This window comes from Fulmarus glacialis, unplaced genomic scaffold, assembly GCF_000690835.1.
Source record: "Fulmarus glacialis isolate BGI_N327 unplaced genomic scaffold, ASM69083v1 scaffold5389, whole genome shotgun sequence".
NCBI lineage: Eukaryota > Metazoa > Chordata > Aves > Procellariiformes > Procellariidae > Fulmarus > Fulmarus glacialis.
The window spans coordinates 99,031-113,946 of NW_009235111.1; the positions used below are offsets into that span (position 1 = coordinate 99,031).

General features: G+C 37.6%; 1 protein-coding gene across 1 annotated transcript in view; it reads left to right on the plus strand.

Annotated features, from left to right (window-relative positions):
* The window catches only part of MYO16 (myosin XVI), a gene marked incomplete at its 5' end in the record, with an annotated part of 141,922 nt that overhangs the window by 95,429 nt on the left and 31,577 nt on the right, over window positions 1-14,916 (plus strand). The window contains 2 exons of the mRNA XM_009585881.1: window positions 3,843-3,923; window positions 4,161-4,366. Of these exons, the coding sequence (XP_009584176.1) occupies window positions 3,843-3,923; window positions 4,161-4,366 (287 nt within the window). The remainder of the gene's footprint in view (window positions 1-3,842; window positions 3,924-4,160; window positions 4,367-14,916) is intronic.

Sequence of the window (14,916 nt, forward strand, 5' to 3'; positions counted from 1 at the left end):
GGGGGGGAAACTTGGGAGGCTATCAGAAAATTAATTGTTCATGTCACATGGAACATCTTTCTTTTGACGAGAAATAACATGATTTGCTGAGTCCGTTCTTGACAGAGCTTTGGAATTCCTCCTTCTTCTAGAAAAGAAGCAAGCAGTTCTCACAATACGTCAGCTGCCTCACCAGGCTTCTTGAATCTTATGACTCTATTTTTGACTTACAGCTGCATAAAATTGATTCTGTTGTGGGATTAAGGAGCCTGCTCTCATGTGTCATTGTGGAAGGCTTTATGCAAGTACATCCATAGAATAGCAATGGGAGTTTCCTTATAGCCCCCCTGCTGATAGTAGCATAATTCCTGTCTACTGTTCTTGTCAGTAATCTCAGTGGAAAAACTTAAGTTGAAGTAAATGGTGTTGGTTTAAGGCTATATTTAGCAAACAGCTGAGGCATCACAAGGTGCCTTTAGGTGCCTTTCCACTATAGTAACAGCTTCCTAGAGGAAGCTTCCTAAGGCTGTGAAAAAGATCCTAGTCCCATACATGGAAGGAAGTATGAAAAGCACGTCTAAGTTAGAAGCCTAATCAAGCCAGGGGAAAACACCACACAGCTGGGATCTCTGAAACTATGAGGTTTTTGACCAGTCCAGAATAGCTTTTAAACTGGAGTTACTCTCTTCAGAGATAGAAGACATATTCAAATTCCTCTGGGAAGCGTGATAAATTAAGTCAGAAATTCCAGATTCAGTGAGAATGCTCTAAACTTTTAGGTATTAGATGGAAGGTGGGAAGAACTTCATCCTTCATCTGCCCACAGAGACAAGGATGGCTTGGCTTCTCAAAGGTAGGCTTTGAGAAGAGCTGCACAGGTGAGACAGAACACCACTTAGTTTGTAGATACTAAGTTGGCCTAATTTAAGCAAGGTACTGTGCTGCTCTGCAGAATTTTAGGTATCTAAGTTGTTTCGGTGGCAAAAAAGAGACACGTGTTATTTTGGAATAGGCACCTGATGCAGGAGCTGGAAGTAGGTAAGTGCTTAAATTCTTTTGTGGATCAAGCCCACATCTATAACTGTGCTGTCCCAAATAATTTCTTCCCTTTTCCAGTATATCCTTGAAAATCCACCATGATGGGCTTGAATAATGTTGGTTTTGTTGGGGTTTTTGTTGTTATTGTAATTGGAAATGCAATGTAAGGGGCATCTTCTTATGAGCTTAGAATTAAAATGACTATATGTTGGAAAATCATAACCGGTGCATTTTTATTGGGAGTTTATCCTGAGGGTAAAGGCAGTAAAGAGAAAAAAAAAAATAAAGCAGGGGGAGAGAGGAGAAAGAGGGACATTAAGGCAAGAATTATCAACCAGAAATTGGCATTCCTTTTATATTTGAAATTTGAGCTGTAACATAAATCATACTGTAGGCAGTGAGAAACACAAAATGGAAGGCATTCATGTTGCTGGGTATGGGTAGTCCCCTAGACTCCACCATATCCAGGGAGGAGAAGTAGACACTTTCAGAGGTCAGTTAGGAGTTTGTTGCAATTCCCCTCCCCTTTCAGCTTGTCATCTGCAGTCCTAGTTACTTGCTAGGTTATATAATTATAGATTTCTCTGTGTATGGCCGTGTATCTGCCTGTTTACCTTTCCATAAATGACTCTTCCCTTATTTTGAGCATGCTGTCAGAGGTAAGGATGGTCTACCTCTTTCAACTCACCACTCCACTTGTAGTAGGGTCCAAGAGAACAGTGTATCCATCCTAAGATAGACATGAACAGATCTAATAGCTGGCCAAAATTTTTGAGCACATAAGGAGTCACAGGAATTTGGGGATGCCAGCTCAAGTCTCTGTGACTTATGAAGACTGTGTCCCGTTTTCAAATAAAATAGATCATATCTTCATTGTTACTCTCACAACTCTCTTTTGCTCACATCAGCTCTTGCTCCCTTGTTTTTCTGTAATCTTTTCCTAATGCATACTTTGGCCCGGTTGCCTTCCCCTCGCTTCCTTTGGAAGAATCAGTGGGTTTCAGAGTTCATACAGCAAAAGTCTAGTCACATGAATGCACATCACTAACAGAAGGCTTTTCTTTCCATTGACTTTATGTTGTTTCTGTTTATGAACACTTTGCTTCATTGTCTGTTAGTTGAAGAACTCATCTGTTGCAAAGCTTTTGGTATGTCTTCTGGTTAAAATATTTTAAAATATTCTGCTGGTAAAGAGAGATTTTTTAGGAGGAGGTTTTAGCTTCTTAACACAGATTACAGAGTTACATATATGTATTTTTTTCTGTAGATTAGAGGTACAAGATTTTCCAGTGTAAAGCTGTATATTAGGGGGTAATAGAGAAGTACAGCTTCAGTGATGCAGTCTTTTTCCTTAGCCCATAGCTGAAGACGTCCAAGTTTGGAGAGTTTGAATTGAATTTGTTTTTTGTCTTTGCCTTGTTTCCTTTCTTTTCTCTCCCTCATTCTGAACCAAACACTTCTTTGCTATGGGAAGAAGTATGCAACACAGGACAGCAGGCAGGAACTTTAGAATCCAAAGCATTGTTCCTGGCTCTTCCTCTAACTCACGAAATGGTCTTGAACTAGTGACTTAATCTGTTGGGAGGAAGGGGTGAGTGCATTATCTGTCAAGTGGAGAAAACTCTATTTTAGTTATATTCCTCAATTATTTTGTAAACTTTAATTGAGAAGTGTCATTGGCATGCTAGTGGTTCTTTTTCTGAGAAGACCTGGAGCAAGCAGATCTCTTACTTTTCTGTTTTGAAGTTGGGATGAATATGCCTTTAAAATCTTATTGCATCCTAGTAAGTGAGATTTGAAATAAAAAAGAGTTCCAAAGCTTAGCATAGTGAGTAGAGAATTGCTTGCACTGCAATATTTTGAATGGAGTTTGGCTTGAGTGGGCCAAGCTGAGGAAATGTACACTTTTTTGATGCAACTGGAAGAAGACAGGAGTAGGCCAGAACTTGGTGACTTCATAGAAAGGGAGTTTTCTGGGGTAACTGGACTGGAGAAAGGCAATGAAAAAAAGTCAGAGATGAAAAGGCTGTCATTGATACAGAGGTTTGAATCCAAGAGCTTGGCCAAATCCTGGAATGCAATAATTTTGCCAGCCTTCTTGTAGAAAGGTTAACAAAAAAACCTAATTTCTGGGACCACTTTTCAGATGATTATTGCTATTTTAGTCTCAAAGATAGGAAGTAGAACAGCAAAAAAAAAATTTGTTCTCCACTCCCAACTCTGATGTGTAGGATAAAATTTGTTCTAATGAGATATGAAGTTATTGATAATTTTTGTCTATAATGGGTGAAAATGGGTTAAAAATGAAAAGAAAAAAAGGTTAACTGCATTCACTTGTGCAGGAAGAAAAGAGAAGGGTTTTTTTTAATATTAATATAATTGTTTTGCCTTCAAGATTTTTTTAATGATCTGTGCTTACATTTACTCACTTAAGCACTGGCCAAAGACAGAAGAGACTTTTCAGAGAGTTCCAGAATTATGCTACTTATAGGCAGACTGTATGGGATACTAACTGTGCAAGTTCTGATTCTGCAATACAGTTCCAGATCATACTGCTTTGCCCAATTATTTGGAAAAGGTATTTTATCTTTCCAATGATAGACAGCTGCTTTTGAAATCAAAACTTCTTTTGCTAGTCATGGCTCTGCAGATACTTGAGGATATTTATCCACTTTCCCAATTCTTTCTTAAACTCAAATCATTGTCTATGACATACTATTTATGTAAATGTTTGCCTTTGTTAGTAAATTCTGTAACAATGAAAATGAAGGTTTACTGCCCATCTTGAGATAAAGGTATCGTGTGTGTGCTTTTCTCCCCCACAGCTGTTGAAAAAGAAAGGAACATCCTCATTTCTTCAGAGACTGGAACGAGGGGGCCCAACCACTGTGGCAATACAGCTCAGGGTTAGTGAACATCTTCTGGACAGAAATTTACAAAAAAAACCTAGAAACATTTTAAAGGCAGGATTAGTCTCTACAGATTGCAATGGAAGAAAGAAAAATCATATGCTTTAGCAAGCCACTTGCATGGCCAGGTCAAGCCTTTTGAGAAAATGATGTTAAAAACTTAGGAAGAGCATACTTGTTGAGCAATTGCTTTTGCTGCACAATAATGATTGATAACTGATTTTTTTCCCACAGAAATCACTCACAGATATTATTGGGAAGCTGCAGAACTGCACGCCACATTCTGTTCATTGTATAAAGCCTAATAACGCCAAGTTGCCAGATACTTTTGACAATTTTTATGTGTCTGCTCAACTGCAGTACATTGGTGTCCTAGACATGGTCAAAATCATACGACACGGATATCCAATACGCCTCTCTTTCACAGACTTCTTGTCAAGGTAATTTTAAGTTTCACAAAAACTTTTTCTTACCTACAGTACAAAGCCTTCTGTCATGTTCTGGTAGTGCTTGCAGAGTTGTTTTGCTGATGAGCCTTTCAGACTTTCTTCAGAGAAAAATCATGTCTGCCAGCAAGGGGTGTAGGCTTGTTATTTTTTAATTGAAGGAATCATGAACTTTGTGGAAATATATTTATAAAGATCATCAGCAAAATGTATTCAATTTTAAAAATATAACTTCATAAAATAGTTATGTTTTTTATAATTTATGCTATTCATATGATTTGTAAAATACAAAATATTGCATGTTGTCTCCAGGTAATTAAAAAGCAGAAGGAGAAATAGTCTAATTTTTCAGGTTTATCAGTGTAGGTGTCATGGGTTCAGTATTTGTATTTCACATGCCAGGATTTGTTTCTGCATAGTGATGAGTTATTAATGCTCATACCACAACTCCATTTTTATTATTGTTGTTAGAAATGAGTGAAATTTTGAATTAATGTGAAAACACAAAAAGATACATGTCACTGCTTCTGGCTGAAGGCCAACTCTTTTCCTCCCTCCCCAATTCAGTTTTGGGTTTTGGCTCACTTACATTCTCAAATGCTTCAGCAAAGAGCACCTCTTGTCCAAGAGATGTTCGGTTAGCAGCCTCATGCACTCAACACATGTTATGCTCTCTGCATGTTCTACTCCTTGACCGATACATCAAGCAGTCATGATCTGACCTATGTATTATTTTACTTCTGAAAAATAGCATGGGAATATCAGCTGCTTACACACATAAAAACTTTCAGTTGCCTTCTTGGAAAAAGTTGTGGATGTTAAATTACTGCTTGGACAGGATCATATTCTCTCTGGCAATTCTGTAAATATTCAAAAAGTGCAGGAGTATAGGAGTTCATAATCCCATGTGTTTCAAAAGTAAGCCATCTCTGTCCTACCACAATATTCATCCTGCAGCGTGAATCCAGAAGCACAGGCTTGTTGAGGAGAAGATGCAGGTAATGGGACATTTGGAAAAGCAGGCTGCTTTCATATTCAGAAGTGGTAGGGGCAATCTCTGTATAGCCGTTTCTATATTACTGAATTGAATACTTCAAGGGACTATTACATGGGCATAAAGCCACAGTCTTTTCTACTGTTAAATCCTTACAATGGTTCCTGGCAGGGATTTGGTCCTTGCCACCTAGCTTTTCTCACTGCAATTCCCAGATAGAAGTTGGGGATTAGCACAGGCCTGGGACCATTCCTAGTGGGCAGTGTGGAGGTAACTAACTGCTCTCTTTTGGCGGATAAAAGAGAGTAACCATATGTACAAAGGTCATTTTATTCAGTTGGCTTCAGTGCCAGAGAATGGTCCCATGTGTGTTCACTCTAACAGTATAGGCATGAGTCTGGCATGTTGTCTTTTTTGGAGAAATTTTATTTAAAAATATCACTAAAAGAATGTTTGAAGATTCAAATATAATTTCAATCTTTTTCCTCCACTCCTTCAAGTACGTCTCAAAGACAATTTTTTACCTAAAAGTCTAGAGGACATCTAGTGTCTCACAATAAATATTTATTTGCAGTTACGGTAGTAAAACAAGAATAGCAACAAACCCCAACAATATGGTGCCAACAACATTTATGCTATTATTTTAAAGTGTTCTAGTTTTGTTACTGTCCATCTTTATCCCTTTTCCTCCACAATAAATTATCTTTATAGGCTCTTTGCAGCTAAGCCCTTGTCTTTTTACCTATTTGCACCAGGTCCTAATAATTGTATTATTATATATAAAATGAATTAAACAGTGGTGGGGCTAGCATGGTGTCACTGAAAATGAAGTGCGTTTTATAATATTCCCTGTGAATATCTGTTGAACCTACTCAGAAGTTAGTAATAATCACTCTGCATACATCTCTTGACACTTTGTGTACAAATAGGAACACAGAGCTCTTCTTGCAGAGCTCTTCTTGGTACTGCAAGAAACCATCAGCATTGTAAGGCGTTTTACGGTAGCCATTCCTGTCATACAGGCCAAAGCTTATCTCACTTTGAACAGCAGAACATGCGAATTCTTCACTTGACTCACCATGACCAGTTAACCTTTGTATTCACATTCAGTGTATTTGGATAATTCTTTTCGTTTCAAAGAGTGCAAGCGTGTGGCTATTTGTTCTGTTATTGGCTGAAAAGTACAAAATTTTTAAGCAGAAATGATAGTATTAGATTGCAGTTCAAAAGTACTGTCAATTCTTAATGCTGTATTTTTTTAGCCAATAGACTACAGGTAAGAGAGAGTAAAGAATTACTGAATTCAGAGATTATGAGCTACCTTTTCAAAAAGTCTTCTAAAAAAACCTGTAACTTGTACTACATCTCTATATTTCCTCAGTGACTGGATGGGATGGTTTTGGAAACTGGATAATTAGTTTTGGTGATGTTCTTGTAAACTGGACTTGCTTTGTTGGCTGTTCAGCCTAACTCTGGTCTTGTCCTGCTATTTGTTGATTGCAATGAGAAATGATTTTGTCAGATTTCCATATATGCTTATAGACCTGAAGTTGATAGACTTTCTCATCTTTCAATTTTTTATTTCCTTTGGTGTCAAACTGGTATTTCTACTGTTCTAATACTTGGGAAAATAGTATCTTCTCTATTTCTGCAATTATTTTTCCTTCATCATGGCTTGTCTACTGCTTTTGCATGGTTCAGAATGGTCTGTGATTTCTAGCCCCTAGGTGGGCAGCAATGGTTCCACTGGTATGCTTTCAGGCAGACTTTGAGCACAGGCACTGAGCTACTGAGTGCCATGGCTCTCCAAGAGTTGCTTCTTGCAAAACAGTCAGGATGCTGCAGAAGAGTCTAAACCTCTCTCTCTGAGGTACTGGTTATTATTCTTCCAGTTGCAAAAGAGAGAAAAAATGACATCAACTTAAATTTTACTTAGGGTCCCTCAATCCCAAACCAATACAAATACCATACCATACCAAACAGGTAAAATGTCAGTTATGACAAGTAGTGATCACAACAGGCCACAATGATACTGGTGTGTATGTGAACAGACTCCATTCTGAGCTATCCTTGAACCAAAAAGAAGAGAAAAAAAAAACAAACAGAAAAACTATTGCTCTAGATAGAGGTGGGTAGTTAGAGGCTTAGTTAAAACCTCATAATTAAGGAAGGATCATGAGCAGGAGTAGGATCTGAAAGACAATGAAGGCTTGCTGATTACCTTCAAGTACGGAAATATATACCAACTGATAAGGCCTCCACTTTCTGTGGTATTTTCACATCTGGAAGGAGCCATCATACTCAGAACCCAAGGATAAAATAAAATACAGCTCTATTGCAGTGAGTGAGGATGATGTTGGTTTTTTTTTTTTTTTAGTAGGGAATAAGTGTATTTCTTTAATACTATACTGATTAAGGGAAGGGGGGAGGGCAGAAAAATCAGGAAACAAAACACAGGGAAAGATGAAGGAATTTTCTTTATTCACTGTAGGAAGCTGTAAATGAGTGAATGCTCTTACCAAGTGCTCTTACTGGGCTGACAAAACTTAGCCTCCCCATGGCTTGCCGCAAGGGGCAAAGGAATTACTCCCCATTACTCTGGGGAGAAAGACCTTGACAGCTAACAACAGAAAAACACAGAGGGAGAAGAAAAATCAGACGGTTTCCGTCTCTTAACTCAATGGTGGATGCACCTGAGAATAATGAAATTTGCCTACACCTTAATTTTTTCTTGAATGTTTTGTAAGAAATGGAAATATAAGTAATTTTTGCTTTATTCTGTCATGCTCTGCTGTGTCCTTGTTTGTAAATACTAAATACTAGTAAGGACTTTTGATTTTCACACAGGTTTTCTCTCTTGAAGCGGAGGGTTTCCTCCCCATTTGAGTCATGCTAAACTAGCAATTTGACGGTGTGGCTCCAAATAGGCCTACAAATGTAAAACACAAGACGTCCTACTATCCTGATATAGTTGATAAGTGTGACCCTATCAACTATCAATCCAAGAATGACAAGACTCAGAGGTAGCAAAACATATCCCCAGATGGTGCCGGTGAGAGGTTTACCCATAACTGTAAGGTTTTCACCTTCAGTTTGTGTCTTGGAGTCCTTCTGATGGGCTGAGTTTCAGTGAATGCAGCTGTGTGGTTCACAGCTTGGCTTAGCTCAGCTGCAAAGTGTTTTATAGCAGTGGTGCAAGGAAATCTCATTTTTCTAGAGCTGAATGTACTATACAGCTCTCCCGGGCTTACCTGGCTTGAGAAGTAAAGGATATTAATGGTAGGTCTGAAAGCGTTGTGCAAAATCAAAGAGAAATCGTGGCCCAGATCCCAACTTGAATTCCCAAAAGATAGTGAATTGCTATCCTCCTCCACCCTCCCTGCAATTTTCATGCATTTACTTTTAGGGTCTTCCTTATCATCTAGGTAATGTGGTCAGAGTTAAAAAAAAATTAATTAATGAAAAAATTAAAAACCTTTTTTTTTGCTGGCTAATAAAAAGACAGAATGTTTGAATTAGGGATCTTTGTGGTGGAGGGATAGAATATTGGAAAACCTGGAGATTCTATCAGTAATACAGACAGTACCATTGCTTTCTTAATTGGATGAATTTGAATAAATTTCTATCAATATCTAATTGGGGATTAATATCACTGGTCTCTAGCATATATTTATGAGTCACATTTGAACTCTTACGATGGCTAAAGAAAGATAGCAGCTAAGGAAAGGTCATATTTTGCAAGAGCACTTCTTCCTGGGCTGTCCTTTTTGGATTTACTGGTTCTGCTTCTGTATTATCAAAGTAAAAGTTGACAGCTGCTAGGTGAACCCCTCAATCACCAAAGTTCGTTGATCAGAGTAGAAATCTTGTGGAAATTCTGGTTCTTAAGTGGAAGCTGTGACAGTTACTGTCAATGAATATATAATAAAAATGGGAATTAATAAGGTCAGATGCTATTAAATGCTGTAAAAACAGGCAGCACCAATATAATTACGAAATGATATATGTGATTTCAGTGGATTTACCAACTCCAGCTGCAGCATTTCTGCTGAATTTGCCTGCAGTGTTGGCTCAATTTCTAAAGCTCTTTGAGTAGAGAGATAAATCAGTTTTTACCTTATCTTTAAAATAGAAAGCCTTGAGTAACATGCATTTTAGACTCCTGGAAAAGTTTACCCATATAGTTTGCATTAATATCTTCACGATCGTTCTCAGTGGGCTACATTTTGAAATTCTAGCTTTGCTTTTAAGTCAAGGCAGTGGCACAAACAATATTGTGAAAAGTTCAAAGTTTCCAATTTGCAGCCCAAATTGTACGCATAGGTAAAGTATCCTCAAATATCCTTTTCTTGGAAGAAAGAAAACAGTAAAATAACCATGGAATTAGGGACTGTCTGCAGATGGCTGTTTCTTTCCAGCATTTAGCATTTTGGTATCTTATTTAAAATGAGGGTAATTCCACCCAAGATACAAAAAAAGCTCTTCAGTAGGAACATAGTAATTTGTTATGCTTTTGGTATTCGGTGCAATGGCAGAAAAGTAAGTATCAGTGTGTGCTCTATTACCAGTGTAGAACAATAGGGCTCAGAAACTTTCTGAGGCACAGACAGAGCCTGGTTGTACAAGCTTAATATCTAGAACCTAATCTCTTTGTATCAATTAATAAAATGGATCCTGGCTGACTTTCATGCCATTCACCTCACTTGGTGCTCAAGGAAGACATGTAAAAGCCATTTGGAATATAAATTTTTAAAAATAATGATAGTGATCAAGGCCCCATCTAGAGTAATGAGGTGAGCTTATATTTCTTGCTCAGTGAAGTACAAGAATACAGCTGTTCAGGCATGTTCAGGTAAAAATGAGGCAGTAATGCTCTATTTCACTCATTCTGAACAATTTTATTTTGGTACCATCCTCCTCTGCAAACACTCCTCTACCGTTAGTGTTTTGTAAATTGGATTAGAAATTAAAATTTATTTCTCCTCTCTCTTTCTTCTTTAATGTGGTTCAACCATACCCAATGCTTTGCTCTACCTGCATCTTAGTTTCCTTGGTCAAGGAAGAATTTATGAACTTAGAGATTGAGGTTCACATGTCACACATATTTCTTGTGTCTGGGACACTACTTAGCAATGGAGACTTCAAGGTCCGGTTGCACAGGTCCTGAAATAAGACATCTGTGTTAGCCTTCCCTGCCATTTGTGGCAAACCTTCAGGGCTGTTGGACCTCAGGATAACCTCTGTGGATTATGTGAACTGATAAGCAAATTGAGCCTTTCACTTAGCTGATGAGAATTGCAGGATTTCTATGAGAAAAAACACATTGTTCAGAAAGCCCAAATAATTGCTAGTGTCCTATTCCTTGTCTTTATTTCTGCACTTTTTGAGTGTTTCTTGGGATTTCATTACTGTCTCTCAGGTTTCTAGACTGTCTTTTCTGGGTTTAACTCTTCCAACTCAGTCTTGTGTTTCCATCATGGAGCTCCCATCCTGCCTTCTGTTGCTGCTCAAGGAACAGCAGAGAAAATTTCATACTGTGAAGGAGAACATGGAGGCTGTATGTAGACATCTCTTAACAGTGCTGCAAGAAAAGATAAGTCACTAGAATGTTATGATTTACCATTTCCAATTCTCTTTAAAAATGGCTTAAATTCTATCAATCTAGTCTTTAGTTGTACCTATGCATATGCAGACACGCAGCTTAGATTATAAGTAGTTGTTTGTGTTAACTGCTAAGACAATGTCATGTGCAGGTTTGGAGGTACAGTATTAGACCACCTTCTTTTCCTTCTTCCTCTTCCTCTTCCCCTTCCCCTTCCCCTTCTTCCCCTCTTCTTCTCCTTCTTCTCCCTCTTTTTCATTGGCTAACTTTATTGTCCTCTATGGGCAGAATATGTTAAAATATCTAAATTACAACATGTAAGCTGTATAGAGTCAATTAAAAATAAAGAATCTCTAAGATTTTAATGTTTTGAAAATAGAATGTTAAAAAGAGTTAACATTCTGATGATTTTTTTGTTTTAAAGTAACTTATAAGATGGCAAAATATCCATTTTAATAGGTAATATTAGGAAAGAAGATATGGAACACAATGATAATGGATTCTTATGATAATCATAGCAGTGAGGGTGAAAAAAGTATGTTTGAAGCCTACTTTAATTACAGGTTTTCCTCTGATTTCAGTATGAAGTTCTTCTTAGATGAAATTCTTCTTAGAAGTTACACTTAACTGCAGATCCTGAAATCTGCAGTTCTACTCAGGGCAGCGGTCGTTGATACTGAAATGCTCTAATAGTGGACTTTAGGTCAAAAATGGCTTCAGAGCACCTAATTGTTACTAACTCATCCAGACAATTAACTTTGCTTGGAGGTCATTCTGAAGAAATACCTTTTTTCTCAGGCAGGAAAGTTTATGTTCATGCTAATATCATTGCTTTGTCAAATACTGTCTGTTCTTCTGCAACTGGCATAAAGCCATTATTAACTATTGTAAGCTTTTGATCAAATTTGTACTATTAGCTGATGCTGTATTGCACAGATGTGTTGTTTATGTTTGCGGATCTTGTGTGCGACTCATCATGGCATATCTGAACTCCCTTTGTCCAGAAGCTTTTTGGTGTTCATTTTTTTTTTATCTCTGTCTTTCCTCTTTCTTTTTTACCCCTTCAGGGCAGAGAAGTTATAATATTTTATAATATATCATTTGTGAATTAAAAAAGTGCAGCAGAACATTTCAGAGTCTCATGAGCAAGTTAGGCAGGGCATTGGTGAGAATGATGTACCAAGTAGATTGCAAAGTGATAGGTCATCACGCTGGCCCTTTTAACTTTATTGTCTGCTATACAATAATATCATCAATCTTCTCATAGAGCAGTGCATTGATATGTGCCATGATGCTTTAAATCCTTGCAAGGACAGCAAGACATAATCTGACTGGTGTTAAAAAGCAATATTCCATTAAAGTAGATGTAATGATATCAATTTACACCAAATGGCAATCTCACCATTGTGTAGTTTGTTGCTTCAGACCTAGAGCTGGAAGTGATATTTCTGATTGAGGGTAATCATTTTTGTTTGTCTTTCTTTTAGAATGCAAGAAAAGGTGAGTAAATGAAGTATTTTGAAGTCATCAGTTTTGAGGGCACCTTAAACCCAAATTTATGATGACTAATTAATGACTAATTTCCTGTGAAGAATCAAGGTCATCCACAAAGTTTAAACCCGTGATTTTTAAAATGACTATGTCTTTGGCAATTTTGGTAATCATCACATTCTATAAAGAAGTGTTGTGTGTAACCCCAGTGGGCAGCTCAGCCCCACACAACCACTCACTCACTCCTCCCCAGCGGGGTGCGGGAGAGAATCGGACGGGCAAAAAACTCATGGGTTGAGATAAAGACGGTTTAATAGGGAAAACAAAAGCTGCACGTGCAAGCAAAGAAAAATAAGGGATTCATTCCCTACTTCCCATCATCAGGCAGGTGTTTAGCCATTTCCAGGAAAGCAGGGCTCCATCATGTGTAATGGTTACTTGGGAAGACAAACGCCATCACTCCAAATGTCCCCACTTCCTTTGTCTTCCCCCAGCTTTTTTTTTTTTTTTACCTTTGCCAACCTTTCTGACAGTGGGGCCCAGTTTGGAATAATTTACAGCAGGCTCAGAGTTATTCTAAATTACTAATCCTTTGCAAAAACTTGCTGATGTAGGGGATTATTATGCTTTAAGGGATGACCAGAACTCAGAGTGCACTGTCAGAGTGCACTGACATTCTCCCTGGCAAGCCACATATATTAGAATCGGTGTACATCACCTGGGGAGTTGCCTAGATGTAAGCAGGTATTTGGGACTGTCTTAGAGGCTATAGGCCATTTGACATGTATTTGTACAATGTGATAGTATAGTGATGGTATCTGGCCTATTCATATATGAACGAACTAAATAGCTCTGTATGTTACAAATAGACTAAATGTAGATAGAATATTCTGTTTTACCTCCATTAGGTATTTCTTTGTAGCTGTTTGGCTTATTTTCTCCATTTTTCCCCTTAGGTCCTCTTTAATACGCAAAAGACAAGAAATATACTAGATAACTTTAGATGCCTATGGTGGCTCAACTAATTAGCCTGGACTTAATTTATAGTGTATAAAGAAAAATGATCATTTTTAGGATGATTCAACTGACTTATTTTACATTTATCCATTTTTGCAGGTATTTCACAGCCTCAGTCTAGCTCCCATCTATGGCAAGGAACAGAATCAGTGGTTTGTAACAGGCTCCAACAAAAAACAGAGAACAATTTTTTAGAGTTGAAACAGAAGCAGCTTTTGAAGTTATACCATGGTATCATCAGTTCCCTAGCCCACAGAATAAGTAGTATTGTACATGCAAAATATCAGTCCTTGTGTTACATGTCACAGAGTTGGACTGTGAGAATGATAAAGTTGCTGGTGTTTCTGGGGCTTACCGACAGTGCACAAATGAGTATGAGAGAAAATAAAGTTTCTTTTTTGACTGGAGTTTTCAGTGGTAGATCAGATATCTAGCTTCATTCTATATTTAGAAGGCAAAAATAAATATCAGCATTGTTTGCTGGGCATCTTCTGAGTTTCATAATGCAACCCTGATTTGCTAAAGCAATTATAAATGGGTGTAAACTCTTGTGTCATTCCACTGAAGTCAGTTGAATTATTCATCTGTCACATAGATTTCTGCAGGATCGACGCGAAAAGGGGTCCCTTGAGCGGGAGGATGTCATTAGGTAGTAAAATAGACAGAAACAAGGAAATAAAGGTGCCATGGTCAGTTTTAAGTCTAGCAGTTCCTAACTTCCAAATGTTTGGTGTGCAATCTGAATAATCTTCCAGCATTGTTTATATTACATTTAGTATAGAATGTATAAAACTTACTTAGTGGAGCTTCTTACAGGGAGTTTATTGTTTTGTGCAATAGCGAATGTCCTGGCTTTTAGCCTGTTTTAAAGAGAATCTCAAGGTATTGTTCTCCCTCGACTACTATGGGTATGCGAGGTATTTTTCTGCCCTTTTTTCTTCTGCCCTTTTTTTTTCCTAGCTAGGTTAGTTTTCTTAGACAATGATAAGTCTATTGGGCACACACAAACATCATTCTGGCTGAACTGTTTCAGCAGTTCCAGTGGTTTTCTTTATTTTAACTTAAGGAGGGATCTGTGAAATTTTAAAATGTTTATTTATTTCCAGAGTTAAGTGCCACCCTTGGTACCTCTGGACTGACATTCAGTTTCCACTACCATTTGACATTTCTTATCCCTCAGGGTTAACTAAACATTTATTAAATCACTAAATAACCCTGTTACTCTATGATATCCTTACAATATCTATGCGTATTTCATATCTGTGAATTCAAAAGCCTGTGCTGTTTCTAAACATGGAGAAATGTTCCCACAGAGTACTAAAATACCTACTGGATTCCATCTAAAAGCCTGGATTATAAAAATAGATAAAATTATATTTGTGTGCAAATAAGAATATTGAAAGTTCTTGACCCATATCTCACAAGCTGACTGAGTTCTGT